General features: G+C 45.7%; 1 protein-coding gene and 1 long non-coding RNA gene across 7 annotated transcripts in view; one reads left to right on the top strand and one right to left on the bottom strand.

The window, feature by feature from the left end:
• Positions 1-3,637, top strand: part of RCC1L (RCC1 like) — a 27,501-nt gene extending 23,864 nt beyond the window's left edge. The window contains exons 10-11 of the mRNA XM_034752412.1: positions 1,356-1,441; positions 3,026-3,637. Coding sequence (XP_034608303.1) covers positions 1,356-1,441; positions 3,026-3,103 — 164 coding nt within the window. The 3' untranslated portion in view covers positions 3,104-3,637. The remainder of the gene's footprint in view (positions 1-1,355; positions 1,442-3,025) is intronic.
• The window catches only part of LOC117867413, a 22,431-nt gene extending 2,995 nt beyond the window's left edge, over positions 1-19,436 (bottom strand). Inside the window, exons 1-6 of one of the 6 annotated variants that reach the window (XR_004643402.1) lie at positions 16,782-19,436; positions 11,743-11,844; positions 9,997-10,208; positions 5,606-5,815; positions 4,800-4,893; positions 3,728-3,848 (exon numbers count right to left, since the gene is read on the bottom strand). This is a non-coding gene — a long non-coding RNA (uncharacterized LOC117867413). Of the gene's footprint in view, positions 1-3,727; positions 4,894-5,605; positions 5,816-9,996; positions 10,209-11,742; positions 11,845-16,781 lie in introns of all 6 variants that reach the window. The other 5 variants (XR_004643398.1, XR_004643400.1, XR_004643403.1 and 2 more) reach the window with 5 other exon arrangements.

Raw genomic sequence — 19,436 nt, 5'->3', positions numbered from 1 at the left:
TGAAGCAGAAAAACCATAGCATTACCGTGCAAATACTGACATGACAATCTTAGCAGCACCGTTAGTGCAGCTGTAACTATAATAAATCGAGCTTGTATGTGAAGAAAATACTGTAGCCTGAACATGAAGACTTGTTAAAGGTCAGTGAAAACGCCCAGCCCCACGGAAGCTGATGTAGCTACTCTATCTCAAGAGTAAAAGCTTCTGTCAATGATAGGTAAAATAACTTGATATTAGGAGTTGAGCTGTAGCCAAATGGGAAGGATTAGAGAAAATTTACACCATTTCCTTCAAGTGACTTTCCATAATGCTGGGGGCACATTGATCCAAGAAAGGGAGAGTGCATGTCATTGCACCAAGGTGTTTAACATTTTCAAAAGCACCTAAGCCACTTCTGAAAATGGGATTTAGGCTCCTAAGTGCTTGTCTATGCACACAGGCTGTACAGTTCTCGCTGCCACTATAGTTAAAGTGGTGTAGGGTGCTTTACACTGGTGTTTCCAGTCTCATACAGGAATAGCCATATACCAGTAGAACTGTGCCCACACAGGGGGTTCTTCCTCTAACTATTTCAGTTTTAAAAAAAAATCACACCCCTGCTGAAATAGTTAGGTCTTCTTTACCCAGAGTTCTTTCACTGGTATAAATAACTTTTGAAATTGGGACTCAGGTAACATTTTCAAGAGCACCTTCAGTGACTGAGAAGCCTAAGGCCTCTCCAAATGTACTGAGTGCAGTTTTGCTCTGCCCGTCCTGGAAGCCACCACTCTTAAGGAACAGATTTATCAGCCTTGGAGTGGTGGCTTTATGCTGGATTGCACTCTTTGCTTACGGGGCTCACTGTGGCTCTTGCTCCGATGCATAAAGTTAAACCTCTTGAAGGTCACATCACTGCCCTCTGTCCTCGCAGCTCCTGCTTTGACTCTAAGAGCTGTGCGCACAGACTGTGGATGTTGAACCTGGGTTTTGAAAAGGAGCACCTGGAGCTTCCATTAATTTCAGAATTCTCTAGTGGATGCGGCCAGGCTGTTCCTTTAAACAAAATCCTGCACTTAGAGCTGTTGGGTGGGTGGGTGGAGGAGAAAAGATTCAGACCAAAAACTCATTGTTTGCCTCTGTTCCCTGAGCTCTTCTGTGAAGACGATATTGCTCTATCAAGTGTTCTCTTAACTAAACTTACAGGACCTATAGGTTTTTCATCTTGGATTTATAACTCTCTGGTTATGGCCTTCTAGTCAATACCTCCATAAGTATCACATCTGCAGTCCCTTTCTTCCTTCATAAATAAAATTACTTACTTCGTATGTGAAGACCTTTTTAAAGGCAATCTGACCCAGGTTTTTTGCTTGTTGCAGACAGAGGAGAGCTGTTTATGTGGGGCAAGAATATAAGGGGGTCCTTGGGGATTGGAAGAATGGAAGACCAGTATTTCCCATGGAGGGTAAGTACACAGCATTCAAGCACAACCCTCCCCTAGAATTAAACATGCTCAGGAGTTAGTGTACTGTAACAATGGGCAGTGAGGCCTCACCCACTTGGTGCCTAGTCGTGGATTTTGGCACTGAAAGTAACATGAAAACTTCAAATGCAAGATGGATCTTATCAATTCCTTCTCAGATTTCCTGACGTCAGGTCAGAGCTATATGTTGTCTCCAGTTGTTCTGGCATTTTATAATTAGTCTGTACTGTAGCAGGAGGCCTGAGAGATTTGGGCTCTAGTTAAGTGTTCTATATAGCAAGTGCCCAAGCCCTGTCCAGCAGAGATGGCCAAGATTATGTCAAACATGGTATGAAAGTTCATTTAAATTAAAGAAAAAATCCCCCTACCTATGTTCACGGAGCATAGAGTTTGAAAGTGTCCACACCTTTCTGACAAGATTGTCACCCTCTGAAACGCAGGCTTCTGTAGCAAAGCTCACTCAGGCACATGGCACAACTGTCTAACCCCTGACTTTGCATTCTCAACTTTTGTGTCACATGCATATAGTTTTTGGCACCTAAAATTATCCTTTTTAAAAACATTAAAGCAGGGACCATTTTGTGCAGAAGTGCAGTTTAAAGAAGTGAGGAAGAAGTATTTACAACGTTGATAGTTAAGATTTGCTACAAAATTATACTATGGTAATTAAATCTCTACTATAATTAATTCAGTGAATTAAAAGGCACAGATGCCAAGTGCATAAATTCTAACTATCCCATTTCTCCCTGGACATAGCTGCTAGGAAAGTAGATGGCAGTCGTGTGTCCATTAAAAATGATCAGGAATAGGGTGCAATGCATCTTCCTCTAAAAGGGGAGCAGCATGAGCTCCCATAGGGCACCCTATATAGCGTAGAGGATCTGTTAGCTACTATCCCCCCTTAGAAGGCAAAATAGTGCTGTAATTATGCAAGGTGGGGGAAAAGGCAATCAGCCATTAGCAGCTATTTCATTCCTCATTGAGGACTGCACCTTTGAAACTCTAATGTTCAGCTGTTCTTAAAGACCTCAATATGACTAACCTGCTTGTGCTCCCAGTTCAAAAATCCACCCTTGTCCTTGAACTGAGACCAAACATGAAGCGTCTCCCAGGCTTTAACTATTCTGTCTGTCCTCAGTGATTAGCTACACCAACCTCTCTGATGCATAAACAAATCATCTTGCTGGGCTCTAGGCTCTGCCCTTTCCACTCAGTGCTGCTTTCAGAACAGATGGGCTGGGGCTACAATCCCCTGCATTTCCCAACAAACCAGGTCTGATTTAGAGCTTTCCGCTCGCTCCATACATGCATTATGTACTTCCAGGGAAAACTACTCAAGTCCGTGCTTTACAGCACGTTGATGAATTCCTTAGGGTTGGCTGTTTCTGTGCCTGCGGTTGGAGCTGAGGTTTCTTTAATCTAATCTCAATTCCCCAGACTGAACCCCGTCTCCAAGTTGTTCTAGAGGCTTGTGCTTTAAAAGCCACTCAGCCTGGCTGGTATGGGTGCATGCACACGTGTGGCAGAAAGAGCCTGAAAGCAAATTTTCTTTTTTTCCTGTTCCAGGTGACAATCCCAGGCGAGGTAGTTGATGTGGCTTGTGGAGTTGATCATATGGTAACTCTGGTTAAATCATTTATCTAGCAGCCGTGCTGTACCTCAGCTATGCATGGGGAATGGCTGGTAAAAGACGAACCCATGATCACTCTTTCATTGTGCTCATGTTCAATAGTACAATGCTGCACACACTCAGCGTGTGAAGAACCTCTGCAATGCTTGGAACCTTGATAACTGTTTCTTCATGTCCAGAGCCTCCAGCTACCCTTTGGGAGAGAGCCTTGCATTCCTCCCAGAGGGATGGTGAAGAGATGAGCAGATCAAACATTTTAATTAGCTGCTGAGAATGGTCCAACCGCGCTGCTGCCTTGGCAGCAATGCTCTGCTAATGTGTAAGGATTAAGACAAGAAGGGGAGCTGTTTTATGACCATTTTACTGTGTTCCTCCATGAGGAAATTGCAGTACATAGTATTATGTGCACTTACTCGTACAGATGGCAGTAGAGCTGTAAACGAGTATGCATCACTGCTGTCACTTTCAGGGGGTGATGGCCTTAGCCAACCATGTTTCCTAAAGGAAAAGTTATCTTATGGGATGAAATAAATACATACTGATTAATACACTCTGGTCGAACTATTCTTCAGCATCTGATACCATGTTCTTGTGCATTACATGGGAAGCAGAGCTGCACTGTGTCGTGTTTCACTCACCTGTGAGTAGATGAAGGCAGAGCCCAGTGTAGGTAGACAAAGGGTTCCTTCCTCCAGAGAGTTAACTGTCCGCCATTGGACTTTACGTTCCTTCAGTGCCACAGATAGATTAGAGTGCGCGCTCCGGTGTGGGAAGGCAGTGAAAAGGAAAGGAGCAGTGATCTACATTAATTTATACCTTTAGGTATGTCTATACTACAGCAGCACAGGTACGACACTGGATGAGTGTAATTGTCTATAAGGTTGTAACTCCTCCCACTCACCTCACTGGATGCGGCCTTTTGCCCCAGACCCCAACATGCATCTCCATACACAACTGCTGAGAGTGGTGCCAACTATGCGTGGCCTCTACCCTCCTTCCTCTTGGAAAATCTAGTTAGGTTCCTAACTTGAGGCTCGTGTTTTTGAAAATCTAGGTCCCGAGGGAGAGGATGGCAGGGGAGTCATAATTGTAGTGGAATAGGGTGGATTTGGGAAGCCTGGCAGAAGTATTTTTGCTAAAGTCCAGGCATGAGGGAATGAACCCATGGCCAGGACTTGGGGGTAGCAGAGACACGATCTTTGTACCTCTGGCCATGCTAGAGCCCAGAATACAGTAGGCACACCAGACCCAGAGGGAGGTAGCAGGGCATGAAATCACCTGACTTCTTCCAGTAGTCCCTTCTGCAGCTGGCTGCTCCGGTCTCTACCCTACACACAATGTATCCCTTCAGGTAATTGCCCAGTGAACAATCATGCTCCTACAACCATGCTTCTGTCCATCCAGCTAAGCTCCAGTTTTTATAGGGATGCTGACTGCTCATGTGTTTTGATGTCATTCAACACTGTCAGCATGGACTCCACATACTTCGAGATGCCTGCTGGTGTCCAGCATACCCCAAGCTTCCCTCTTTGTACATCACCTGTCTGTGCAGGCAGCGAGGGTTGTGTGGAACTCCCAACTGCAGCACCTTTGAAGCCCTGCGCTGCAATTGTCTAGCCAACAGCAGCAGCGCCTCAGTTCTTTGCAGGTAAACAGAGACCAGCAGAAATGGCTAATATTTCATAAAGCCCCTCCAATGGGGATACTCACCACATTCTAGTCCTTCGGTGGCAGCCAACCACAGGTGGCACAAAGGAAACATGAAGAACAACAGATGCTGCCCTCTCCAACCAGGGTGAAAATCCTAGAGGGGAACAAGATATTATTACAGGAATAGGTTTGAGAGGGACAAGAACCAGAACTCTCTATTAGTAGTAGAAGAGAACTTTAAGGGCAGAAGGGGCCATCAAGCCACTATTGTAACATTATAACAATAATAGTAGTATATCCTAGTACCTAGGAGCCAGTCATGAATCAGGATCCCATTGTGCTATGCATTGTACAAATACAGAGCAAAAAGACACTGCCTGCCCAAAGGAGTTACAGTCTAAGTATAAGACAAGAGGAGACAGACAGACTAACCAGGTAACAATGAAACCCTATTGGGCAGCATGATAGGAGGGGTCTCAGCGCACAGCTGACATAATGGGAAAAATCTAACTCTAAAGAGTCCAGGCACCATAGAGAGCGTTCAGAAAGAACTGTTAAGTCTACTGCTATATTTAATTAACATTTCCTCTCGCCTTGGTAGGAAAACATGGCTTTACCATTCTTGAATGGTAATGAAGCATCAGGCAATCGAGACATTTTCAGCTGGGAGTTGAAAGGAGCTTAAATTAATTAGGTGCTCAGCTCCCCTTGCAACTCAATGGGAGTTTTAATAATAAATTCCCATAGGTCCTTTCATACTAGACTACAGCAGTGTATTCCCCTGCTGATGTGCTGGGACAGACACAGTCTGGTAGGATCCCATTATCCAGTTTATAATCCACAACAAAACTTTGCCTCCTACTCACGTGGAGTTATTCATCTTCTTTAATGATCCTTTAGAACGATGGAAGGTTTTGGAAACTTCCGGTAAATGAGTCTATATTTATTCTTTTCGGTTAACTTTTTAAAAAAATGCTCTCAAGTGTAGAGAGACAGTTTCTCCATGCAGAAGGCTGCGCTGCTTTGAGCCAGTGGAGCTGTACAGATCCAGGGACTGTATTGTTCATCCATCGGTGCTATTGCATGAAAAAGGAAAAGCAAGAGGATGGCTATTTTTCATATAGAGGGGAGCTCTGCAAGCTCTTTGGGGCAGGAACAGTGTGTGTTTATACAGCATCTAGGTGGTCCATGACTGGGACTCCTAAACGCGATGGTAATACAAATAAATAATAAACATTTATAAAATATACGATGGTTCAAATTTTCAAAAGAGACTAAGCTCCATTGAAAGTCAATGGGTTTTAGGCTTCTAGGTCACTTAGGTGCTTTTGAAAATTTTACCCATTCTGTCCACACTTGTATTAACTTGTTAAAACGTGACTGAAAATTCAAGTGTAGAGACACATGTTTATTGCTAGTCATAGCAAACACTGGGCTGTTAGTTACCCTAATTCAAACAAGCTACACTCCTAAAATCCCCAGTATTTTCAATAGGATTTGCTATCCACTTACTGTCCTAAACTGTACCTAGCATTAAGCTGCAGTCTGTGGTTAAACACAACAAGCAACAAATGTTTTCATCCTGGCACTAACTTTGGTGGTCCAGCTACACTAGAATTCACACTTGTGTTAATTAAGCACTACTGAAAATTCAAACGTAGACAAATCCTTACAGCTTCTCCCATCAACAATCCAGCGATCACCCCACCGCACGATCTGCACTACCTCAGTTATTTCCTTTTCTAAATATAAGGATCCCAGATACCCCTCCATAGTAACGGGTGGCAGGGGTTGCTTTTGTTCCCTGTACATTCACAGATAGCTGTATTCAGGCTGAAGAGTGTCACTGCACTTTGCAAACTCTATGGGAGGGTCATTTCCTTCTCTGCTGAAATGCAGCCTGCTCTGGGTTCAAACAGGCAACTCTTAACAGGGTGCAGCACCTGTACACAACAGGTCAGGACAGGAAGCATGCAGAATAATAAATGTTATTGCAACTACAGGGGAATGTAGGAAGGCAGTGTTAACATTTAGGCAGGCTGAGCAAGCTTTCCTTTTTGGATCTTTAATGAGTGCAGGTGGCCCAGAACTTCTCTTAAGCCTTAACAAGATCTTTTCATTATGGGGCTCTTTTTAACCTGGATTTTAAAATTTCTCTCTCGCCCACGAGCTGGTTGTAACCCTAACAGGCAAAGAACAGACTCCTCTTCCTTATTCCCCTCCCTTTACTGAAAACAAGCAAGCAGTAAAACAGATCAGCTTATAAGATGGCAGCACTGACAGCGAGGGAGCGTCCAAGCGCCAAGCTAACATTCAGATGCGAGCACACAAAGCACACAGCCAAGGTAGCTATCTGACTTGCAGTGCCCTTCCAGCCTCTTACTATCTACCTAGACCAGCTTCCTACGTACCAGAAAGGGAATTACTAGTGGAAGCTGATGACTTCCTGACTGGCTGGACCGGGATCTGCATTTCCTAGGTCACTTGCTCATCGTGCTGGTGTCTTGTACTGATGGGAGCGTGAAACAGCAGTGACAGCCGCACTGGGGAAACACTGAAGCTTTCTATTCAGCCTGCTGGGGGAATAAATCTAAGTGACAGCAGGTTACCTGAGTGGAAGGTACCTTGGGTCCTCTTTTTGCAATACCTTGTTTTCTAATTAACAGCATCATGCTGTGAATACTGAAATGCAGGTGAGGAAAGGTGAATCCTGGTTGGAGGCTGATGTGTGAAGGATCATCCTGCTCCCATGGCAGCCCAACTACAGGTGGGGGGAGGATGTGATATACTAGTTTATAGCTTTGTGAGACAGGCAGGGAGAGCTGCCAGTGAACCGGAACATCTATATTTGGAGCCTTCAAGCTCACGCTGTAAAATCCAAAGGCACGTTACTAATGGAGCTGGGCTCCGAGGACAACCGCTCGCCTGAACAGTCAAGGCTCGGGGGATATTGCTAGAGCAATAAGTGGCAGACTGTGAAGTTAGTCAGACAGCACAACAGCAATGGGAGATTGGACATTTTGGCTAAAGACATGTTGACAACCTCCTTTTCTTAGGAGACATGCTATAGAATCCCCAAGGGCAACAAAGTCAATGTGAAATGGGTGCAGACAAAACTTTGGTTTTTAAGGGTTCATCTAATACTCCCCATACAGCAAAACACATGGATCTCCGTTTATGAAGGGTGGAGGGATGCTGTCAGGATTTCAACCCATTGCACGAAGTCCAACACGTGTGCCAGTATCTTAGATCACAGCACCTTAAACAGCCCTCTGACATTCCCCATGCCACTGCCCAGCCCCAGCTCTGCTTCCGCTAGTGAGTGCAGAGACTTGTTTAAAAAAGCCATGCAGATATTCACTAGAATGATGGAACAGTTTGCTGTTGGAAAATGCAGTTTTGCTGAAATCAGGGGACTGTGTTGATTTCAGTAACATTCTTGATGGGAAATTTTTGAAGCAATGTTGAAACATTTCGTTTTGATACGGCAAAAACATTTTGTTTAGATTAGTTTCATTTCTACTTTTATACCATATTAAAATACTGAGTTTAATACACCTCTACCTCGATATAACGCTGTCCTCGGGAGCAAAAAAATCGTATCGCCTTGTAGGGGAAACCGTGTTATATCGAACTTGCTTTGATCTGCTGGAGTGCGCAGCGCCCCCCCCCCCCGAGCACTGCTTTACCGTGTTATATCAGAATTTGTGTTATATCGGGTTTCGTTATGTCAGGGTAGAGGTGTTTTAAATTTCTATCCCTTCTATTTAATATTCTACATAATATATATTATATTTAGTATTTCATATTGTAATATTTTGATGTTATCGAAACAAAAAGATTCAGAATATTCCTTGCATGGGAAATGAAGAAATTCTCGCTTTTTGTTCCAACTCAGAATGATTTTCCACCCCCCTGCCTCCCAATGTTGGACTTTCCCATGGAGACCAGCAGAGATTCTCAGGGTTCTGTGTCTCCTCTACTCAAATCACCTACCTACCTTCCAGCCTGTAGATCGGATCCTGGAAGGCTTCCTGAGAGTAGCAGGACATCCTTAGCACACATTCCAGTTTGCTCTGGGAGAGGTACAGCAAAACCAGGCCGACTGGAATTCCAGGATGGGGACGATAGGATATTTCACATTTACCAGGACATCCTCAGTATCACCGATTGTAATAACTTCTGGCACCACAAATTTCTGCTCTAGATTCAAACTTTCCCAGAGGACAGGGGTGTTTGGATCAATGCCTGTCTCCAATGGTCAATAACAGCCACACTTACATAGCATTGGAGACAGTGGATAATATATCCTCACTCTTGTGATAGAGGTAAATATCTGTATATTGCAAATAGGGAAACTGAGGCTCAGAAAATCTGGCTTGCACCATTGCTGGCTCCCTGAATCGTGCTCAGGCTCCTCAACCACACAGCACTGAGCAGATTCCAGGTGGCTGTCACACTAGCAGTTTTTAAGAACAGTTTAGACAAATGCCTGTCAGGGATGGGTCTGTTTATTACTGAGTCCTGTCTTCAGTGCAGGGGACTGGGCTACATGACCTACTGAGGTCCCTTCCAGTCTTGCACTTCTGTGAGTAACACAGGGTGTTTTAAGGGTTTGCAGAGGGGCGTTTCCTGGGCACTAGCCCCAGGAATAGGAAAAGTTTTCCAAAAGCGTGACTGTCACCTTTCACTTCCAATCCTCTCTCACACACGCAAGATAGGATGAGGCCCAAGCTATACCCCAGTTGTGTGCGTTACAGAACTACCAGCACAAGTGGGAGCCCACAGCTAGGAGGCCCTTCACTGGGAAAGGGCAGCATGACTCATAGTTAAAAATGTATTGTGTGGTGGGAAACTCTAACCAGCTCCTGCCTGTGCTATGACTGGCTCAAGCCTCGCCTTCATGAGCCACCTCAGTTTTTATTGAAATAAAGGGTGAAGAAAGCAAGCAGCAGAGAGGACAAGGGGAGCATTTTCCCCTTCCCAACTCTATGCCCCTCCTCGCTACATCTTCAACAAATCCCCTCTGCGTTACCGCCCTCAGAACCTGTTGGAATTGCTCTTTTCAGAACATTCAGTGAAAGACAAGAACCATACAACACAAATTTCACAGACTTAAGTGTCCTCGTAGGGCAAGAGAGCAAAAGAGCCCACATCTCTCTCCAAACCACTTCGAAATAGCAGTCTGGAGACTGGCTGCTCTGGAGGGGAGACATGAGAGAGGCCACACCCGCCTATTCACAGAACTAGGACCAACCTTTGTCCCCACAAAGGGACGTGACTTAGGGGCTTGTTTCATCAGAAGAGGCCAGAAAAGAGAAAAGCTGTTTTTCTTGTTTGACTAACTTGGTTGCAAGATCACTTCAGGATCTGGACATCTCTCCTCAGCACTTCTCGCTCATTCCAACCATTGTCTGTGTTACTCGACGTCTTTTTCCAAGTGCTATTATATTTCATCCCAGAGAAACTCTGCAAAGAACACAAGCATAAATCATCTGAAAATGGCCCCCATGCCACCAGTAGAGCAGTTCTTGAAGATTAAACAATTATTCCTGAAATACTATGAGCTTGATTTTGCTGCCAGTTTTCTAAACTACCATCTGTTTTGTGGTACATAAGATGTTGAGTTTCATTCCTGAGGGAAAGGGGTGGGTTTGATTTTGTTACTGTTTTTAAACATGTAGCAAAGTTTAGTTTAAAAGTTTTTGTAGGAGAGTTATTTTCTGGAGGGAGCACAGTTTGGGGGTGGGGAGAGGGGCTGGGAGTCGGGACTCCTGGGTTCTACTCTGACACCGCTGACTCTGCCCTTCCTTCGTAATCCTGTAGGCTGAGCTGCTGAGGTTGAAGATGTCTCATTTCTGCCTGTTCTGCCTTTTCAGACATCAAGTGCCAAAGGGCTTCAGATTTACTCGAGGCTATTGACTAAAACGGCATTGATGACATCAGAAAGAATTCTCTGTGTACAGACTCTTCAGATCTTTCTGAGTCGGCCTTTATAAGATGCTTGCAATTTCCCAGGGGGCAGTGGATCTGTGGGAAGGCAGGCAGGGGTAGAAATCCATAAAGCTAAGGACGCCTCCCTTATTCAACCGAAACATCTAAAAGAAGAAGAAAATCCTTTTCCTCCAGGTGTTGTTCAAAGAACCGAAGGCCTGGAATAATTTAGCCAGCTCCTACAGCACCATCTGTGGCAACAACCCTGCTAGGGAAGAGTTACAAAAGAGAAGCGAAGTCAGGGAGACTTCATGGTGGGGGCTCAGTGGTCTTGTCACGGTCGCATCTTCTGTATGCCGGCAAGCATTTCACCCCATGCGTTTACTGGCTACATATCATTCAGTGATGTCCCCCCACAGCAGTGCTCTGTACTGCGCCTCCAGATACATAGCCACCAAACTGCACAGTTGGGTGTGGGCATGCCGCCATTCTGCTGCTGTTCTGTCTGAATGACGGAAACAAGGCAAAGTTTGAGAGTCATTGCAAGCCAGGAGTTGTTTCCTGTCTGGCAAAACACTTTCAGAGAGAGTTTATTAGAATCCCATAAGCTCCTTTTTGTTGGGTCTTTGCACAGCGCCTGGCACCCTGGTTCAGGACTGGAACGCCTAGGCTCTACAGATAATATTACTATAAAATATACACGCAGCATGCACTTAGATTGTAAACTCTCTGCAGCAGAGACTGTCTGTGCGTGTATATGGCCTAGCACAATGGGCCCTCAATCCTAGTAGCACAGCTGGGAGGAGAACCATCTGCCATAATCTGCTCTAACCACTGCAGCATGCTGCCTTCATGATATAGGAATTCAAAATGGGGATAAGCCTCTGACCCGGTTCCTCTCTGAGCAGGGTGTGTTTGGCCAGGCTTTGAAGGAACTGCCAGTCCCTTGCTGATGGGTTTTGTTTTCCCCCATGCTGCGGTGTGGCTCTTGGCTGCAGCTCGGTGCCAGACATCACAACAGGAGGAGTTAAAACAAGAACATGTCGTCTATGGTTCTGTGGATACAGACCTGCCAGTCAGATGTGGAAGAGCAGCTGTTAGTTTGTATCAGCTGATCACAAAAGCCACAGGCTGGTTAAATCCCAATGTGCCCGTCACATAATTCAGAGGTCTATAAAAACCAAACAGAGAGTGATTATGAATGATTAATAGAACAGTAGCTATTAAGCCAAGGGGGTTAACACAACGGAGAATAAGGCTATATATACATTTCGGTGTCAGGTCATTTACAGACCTCTGGTAAATAGCTGAATTAAGTGTTCACTGACTCGCTTTGTCCGTGGAGAGCAATTTTTCATAATAATATACTGTCAGGATAAACACGAATCCATCTTTGTGAAACGCCATTCACAGCTGACCCAGCCCCCCCCCCCCCCTTGCGTCATGCAGGGAGAAGGGAGGTCAAAGGATGGGAAACATCACAGGGGGCCACAGGACTTGGCAACTAAGCTGCAGGGGGACTTGTCTTGGGGCTAACGTGCCTGAAAAAGAGCGATGACGGCTCTAAATATTCAAAGAGCTTCTTTGGTGTTTCCGGCTAACGCGGGCATGGATGTGGAGACAGTGCAAACAAACCCCTGTGTTCTAGAGTGAGGGGAGCCTTTCCTTAGGAGGGGAGAGGGTGTAGCCCTGCCATTTCCTCTTCACTGCCCCATGGTTGCAGTTGTGAACTTGGCCTGAATCAGTGAGATCAGACTTGTACCCACGTGGATGGCTCACAGAGATTATAGCTCATGCTAGCTTCAGGTCGCTACCCGCAGGTCTTCGGGAATGAGAGTTGTTACCTTCTGACCCAGGTGTGTTGGCCCGTGTGAAATGGATTGATGTTTCAGACTCAGACCTAGTGGAGAGGTGTCCACCTCACTTAAGCCATTATTTATCCAAACTACCATGCTCATCAGCCATTGGGCACTGAATGGCCTTGAGGAAGAGTGGTCTTGTGGTTAAAGCAGTACAGTGGGGCTCAGGAGTCCTGGATTCAACTCCTGGCCCTGCCACAGACTTCCTGTGTGACCCCGGGCAAGTCACTTACTCGGTGCCTCAGTTTCCCCATATGCATAACAGGAAATGTCATACTACTTTTCTCTGAGGCTTTGTCTACCTACAATCTATGCACTTGGAAGCAGGCACTGTTTCTTCCTATGAGTTTTCATCGCACACTGCATGATGGGGCCTTAATCTAGCTGCTACTATAAACACGGAGACATGAACAACAAAATAATAATGAGGCAGTGCCTCTAAATGAGAGTGGCTCGATGCCACTCTTATTGCTGCTCCTCATGCTGTGGAAGACCAGGGCATCATTCCCCAGGGCTGTTGATTGCGGCACCTTTCCCACTAAATTTACACACACACAAATCAGGTCCATTGCATCCCAAAAGCTTTACTGTAAATTCTTTAGTGCAGGTATCTAAGAAACTCTCAGCAAAGAATTTCACACAGATGCATCTGTAAAATCTGGTCATTTACTTAAAAAAAAAAAAAAAAGATGTTTTTAAAATGCTGTTAGAAGCAAGTTTTGCTCATAGGAGATGGGGGGGGAGCGATAAAAGGTATGCGGAGGAATCTTTTAAAAAGTGTTGCTTTAAGAAAACCCGACTTCAGTGAACTGAGGTAGTCTGGTTAAACATTTAAAACTTGTGCTCCTTGAAGTGATGCCTTTAATGGTTCGCGCCGAAGCTGCTACTGACTGAGTTTGAATAGCTAGGCCCACATACCTGGAAGACCGACTCAAAATAAACTCGTCGGGACACATAAAGGATGCAATTATATCTTTCTCAAATTTGCAGTGGGAGTCGGGCAGGACCTATGACTTGAAGTCACTGCATGTCTCTGTGTTGATTCCGGGCTGAAGTTCAGAGATTTGCTTAATAACAGAACACCACAATTTTGCACGTCTATAGCTCCTTTCAGTGGAGGATCTTAAAGCACTAACGAATTAAGTCTGACAATACCCTTGTGAAGTATGGAAGCAGCATACGGAGGCCGAGTGACCAACTCAGGGTGTCTCAGTCTGTAGGTGACAGAACCAGGAAAAGCAAACTCCTGACTCCCCATCCCTTGGTCTAACCTCTAGACAACCTGGCTTCCGCTCTAGTTTTCAGGGGGTGCATTTGTAACAAGCCGGCCTGCGCTTTTCAGACTAGAATGAACAGTTGAGTCGTGGCATCTACGGTACCAGTTATGGGTTCAACTTGAACAAGGCAAGAAGTTCTCCCTTCCGCTACAGCGTGTTAACAGGCAAAGGAGTTAGAGGATTTCTCTTTCCAGGTTAGTTTTGTTTTATTCTGCACCTTTTTCTTGCTGCAGACCGGCAGGTCCTTTGTGATGGCGCTTTCCCCGTTAGGCCTGTTGACACTGTCTCTGCCAACTCTGGCTAGGACGGCCTTAGTTGATGGCTCAGGTGATGTTTCGTGGATAGAAGGTAAATTCCTCTCCTAGCATCTTATTGAATTGAGACATGCCACACGTGATTTGCACACGCACAGTCCCCTCCCCACATCGCAGAGCATGCTGTGCAGGTTGCATCTATCTGCAGATCCAGCACTTTCCTCCACAGCACAAACTCCAGGCCATGATTATATATCGGGCTTTATATCCTCCTGTAAATCCCATATCCTGTAGGGGGTATGTGTTATGAAAACATTTACAGAGGATTCCTTTTCTTTCCTTCACTCGTCCACCCACTCAGTAACTAAAATGGCTGATTTTCATTTCAATATTCTTCTATTATCCTCTACTGTCCCATGCAGGGTCAGCCTTTTAAAAATGTTGGATAAGAGGAAAATAGGAAAGATTTTACCTGTCGGAGGCACCCAGGGGTTGTAAAGTTTACATTCGTGCCCCCCCATGACTGACAGATTACGTCTGTTTAGGAACACAGCTGTCAGTATAATTAACAATCTATTCCCAGGGTAGGGAGCTGAGAAGTAGTACAATGGAAGGAATCTCTGCACCACTTTGTCCTTCAAAGTAGCAAATTAGACAGCCATAAATATACCTGCAGTAAAGGGGGAGGGAGAACAGGGAAGGCACATAGGGAGCATCTTAAATTAGAACAAAAATAACCTACTTGATTTGCATTGATTAGCAACAGTCATTTGCCTTACAAATTCCGCTGTGCTATCAGCTTTGGCTGAAAATAGAGTGAAAACGCTTCAGGGCAGGAAACACAGTTCCCGCTGTGCATGTACAGCTCCGAGCACAACAGGGCCCCAATCTGGATTGTCCAGTGATACAGTTATTAACCATTAATACTACACTGTACCAACAACTTGAAGAGCCCAAAGACAACAGTTGGTTTTGAAAATCCAAATCCTGGCTTGTGCTACCTCAGGGTCTGCACAGCTGAATTTAATACTTGGGTAAGACAATGGGCTGATAGCCCTATAAGCTCAAATCCTTCAGCTATTCCGACAACAGACAGCACATGGACGATCTCTGAGGGGGAATTCAGTCTCCCTGACTCACGCAGCCTGTGGCGAATCAGCAGAGACATGGAAATCTAGTAACGTCAACTGCAGGATTTTTATTAAAATGACTAGTGCCTAGGTGGAAAGACTATTTTATTTGTGCTCCGTTCCAGCTATTCATTTCTGCACTTCCATACCTGCAGATCCTACTAGGACGGCTCATGCTCCGCCCTTAGCTAGATTCAGGCAATATCCCTGACCTCATCCTGGGGCTGTCGGAGAGCAAAATATGGTCCTGGGTGTGTTAATAAACCATGTGTCTGTAAATAAAATATATTACATCCTGGAAAGCCAGGATTATTTTAGGCACGCTCAACACTGAGACCAGCTATATTTTGCCCCCCCAAGGATCCTTTGATACAAATGATTCTGAAAACTAGAACTTGAAGATCTCAAAAATTGTCCTGCTTTGGTTTGACTTCCCATCCTCTATTTTTATAAACATACTGCAGCGTGGTCCAACTAACCTGCAACAAAACTAGGAGTTTCTACCAGCCACTGAAGTCCTAAAATACAGTAGATCAGGCCTGATTTGCTAAGAGTTTGGACTCTTTCCCCAAACCCCTTCTTAACAAATACATTTCTTATTATTTGTATTGAGGTAGTTCCCAGAGCCTCATTATGTTAGGCGCTCTGCAAACACAGGAGACACTATGGTCCCTGACCAGAAGAGCTTTAGACCTGGCAAACAAATCAATTCTTATTTTAAGTGAGGGAGCTGTAATTTTTGTTAAAGTGGATACATTTCAAACCAAATCCTACCATCTGTCCACATTTAAATATAACCGGTCATGAGGCTGTGCATCACTGTCTTCTGCTAAAGGGACTCAGAGCTACTCAAGCATGTTTCATAGGCTCTATACTGCTAACAGTTAATGGAGATTCTCCATTAGCTCACATAGTGGTGACCTGTGTTTTTAGGACCACGAAGATCTGATTGAAATTCTTGAGTGTCCATCATGTACAACATAGTGTGACAGCTGCAAGATCCTTAGACATCTCTGAATTTGGTGCAAAATATTTTATGGTCTGCCTTAAAGTCTCACTGTGGATACGATGAGGAACAATTTAGTGGTTCGAAACAAAAAGGTGAGCTGCTTTTAGGACCAGGGTGTTTACATGGGGGAATTAATTTTGCTGTTTCCCTAGTCTGGTTCCAGGAGCGGCTGATAGAACTCTGCAAGGTGATAGCTCATGCTAGCTATCTGTGCAAGCAGACAAGGAGGCATCCAGGTCTTTTGCAGCTTTGCAAATACAACCTTTGGACCTACTTGGATAGTTAGCTGCTAGAGATTGCATGGGTAACCTTTTCAAAAGTTCCTATATGATGTAAGAGCTTCCCGGCTTGTCTACATGGGGAAGCTAGTGCAGAGGTAGCTAGGGTGTGAATTAAAGCACACTAACTCCCTGTGTGAACACCCTTACCCTGCCCCAAGAGCGTCTGTGTGCAGGTTAGGGTGTACTAACTACTCCAGGCTTTTCCCCACATAGACCAGCCCTCTGTCCTATTGAAAGCCAATGAGACTTAGTCACTTTTGAAAATTTTACCCCATGTCTCTTTTTAAGTCGGCTCTACCTTGAATGGAGGGACAAGGTTTCCTGGGGAGATGCCTCTTTCCCACACTTCTGTTTTCGACGTTCCCCTCCACTGAGTGATGCTCTTCAGGAGAAGATGATGCTGGGATCCTGGCATTCCACCTCAGTGCAGATGATCTGTCAGACAACACTGTTCACAGTTAACATGGCCCATGCTCATTAATGCCGGTGGGAAAACAGCCACTTCTATGGCTGAAGGCGGCATGGTGTCTTAGCAAAGAGGTGAAAGAAAATAAATACATAAATGCTAAGCATGCACGGAGGGAAAAAAGATCCAGTTTGGCCTAGGTATCAAAACATGCAGATAGGAACCACCCCCACTGACAGCCGTGGCGACGTGCAAGACAGCAGCAGAGCAAGTAGCTCGCACGACTCTTATGTTGCACAGATATCTGCAGAAAAGTCACACACACACTATGGGAGCTTCTGAAGGGCAAAATCTGGCCTTCGGCTTTAGGAGCAACGACCCACCTGCATCAAGTTGTTAACTGGTGCCAAAGTTTGAGTGCACACAATATGGGCATATACAAATGTGTGTATTGTATACTCAACTATAGCCATATACACACACCCATGTGTGTGTGCGTGAGAGTATGGGTGTGTGTAAAGGGGGGAATAGAGCTGAAGGGCCTAAGTCCCATTTTCAGCAGTGTCACTGGCACGTCAGAGCATCAGTCTCATGGAAAAATCAGTGGGACTTGGATTACTTAAGTGTCACGGTCATTTCTGAAAATGGGGTTTTGGCTCCTAAATCACTCAGGCCAGGTGTACACTACAGACTTCTGCCAGCATCGTTGTGTCGGTCAGGTGTGAAGCGGTGTGAGCTCTGGCCCACACAGCTGTGCCAGCTGAAGCCTCTAGCGTAGAGGCAGCTGTACTGGCAAAGCTGCCAGTGAAGCTTGTTTCGCTCCTGCAGGGTGGTTTTATTATACCAGCACCGGGAGCAGCACTTTGCCGGGATAGTATACGGTATTCCTATACCAGGGAAGCATTGCTAGTGTAGACATCACCTCAGGTACTTTGAAAACATTTGCCTTAAGGTCCCAGTCTGATTCCCATTCACTTCAGCGATGCAGGATCAGGCCCTACGTTAAAAGCTGTCAGGCGGCAGGACTTAGGTTACAAGGTAACTCATGCGATGGCGTGTCACTGAACAGTTTTGTTGTCAGTTTTAAATACACTAAATGACTAAGGCAAAGTGTCTCGTTAAGGATCCATTTACAAATGCTTTGCTGTTTATTCAGTGGGGACCAACTGCACCTCTGCTCCGTAACGCCCAACTGTACAGCATGTTGCAGTATGGAGACGGGGGTGTTGCATTTCCTGTGAATTTCGACCAGAACCTCCAGCCTCCTCAAAACTTCACCCTGGCTGAGAACAGTAAGTTGTAATGGGGGATTTCCTGGATTGCTCGGCAAGAGAGAGGATACTAAAGCGCAACACTACACGGTGCATAGCACGATTGTTTTCCTGAACAGCAAAGGCAGTTTCTTACCTGGGAACGGTACCCGACTCCGTCTTACAGTCTTCAAATCTCCGAAGAGATCACACAGGCCAGGGCGGGAACAGGGTAATACAACGCCTGCCAATGACCCCAGCAAATGCAACCAGCCAGGGCGTGGGGTTGAAGGATGATGACGTATCCATACTGGATTTCATCCCTGGGCAGAGACCTCAGCTGCGTACTTCAAAAGTTGCCTGGAGAACTATTGGCCTGTGTGCTGCTGTGTGGAAAGCTAACCTGAGGGAGTCTGCAGCACATCGAGCTGGGATCCTAAGTCAAGGGAATGAGGCAAAAGATCAGTGTAATTTGGATCTTTGGATGGTAAAGCACTGGCCTCAACTCCCCTTACCCAGACCTCCACGCAAGCCAATCTATACGGGCTTGGGTCCAGTTGGGTGGAGACCTTCCACGGAGCCAGAGTGGCAAGTTGAGGCTCAGATTCGGGTTTGTGTGGTGCCCTTCTTCCTCCCAAAGCAGGGGCTTCAGTGCAGAGAGGGCAGTGACTGTGTAGGCAAACACACCCCCATAGCCTGGGAGATACCGGTCAGAACAAGGGAACGTTTGCCAGTACCTATTAATAAGTGCTGCAGTATTAAATAACAATGGTCCAAAGGGTGCTCGCAACACTTGTACAACACAATAGTTGGAGAAAGTTCTGCAGTCCCCCTCCTCCCCCCCGCATAAGGGACAGCACCAGGCTTACTGACTCCTCCTTTCAGAGTGCAGTGGGATGGATCGCTTACCTTCCGGCAGAGTGAGCCATGCGGCACCAGTGCACCTGGAGAATGGCACCACTAAATGCCGGCATCCCTCCCTGCGCACACGGCGTCCTGACGGAGGGCTCCATTTCAGAGTTGGAACTGCCCTCCAGGTGTTCAGCAGGGTCGAATCTACACCCATCAGGGCTGGGTTTGGCCAGTGGCCTTCCGGTGCCTGCTACCACCTAAACCCTGACCCTACAATCGGAAATACGTGAACAGGCCCTCGCAACTGTTTAAGAGGCCCATATAATTCATTGGAGCTTGGTGTGAGTACCAGGGTCAACAGGATGTTCAGGATCTTAGCTGCCTAGTCACCATTTGATGCGAGCAGCTGGGTACTGGGATAAGACTCAGGCCTGGTCTACACTGG

The sequence above is a fragment of the Trachemys scripta genome, chromosome 18, assembly GCF_013100865.1.
Source record: "Trachemys scripta elegans isolate TJP31775 chromosome 18, CAS_Tse_1.0, whole genome shotgun sequence".
In the NCBI taxonomy this organism is placed as follows: Eukaryota; Metazoa; Chordata; order Testudines; family Emydidae; genus Trachemys; species Trachemys scripta.
Note: the sequence above shows the minus strand (reverse complement) of the source record. Positions and strands in the feature narration are given on the sequence as shown.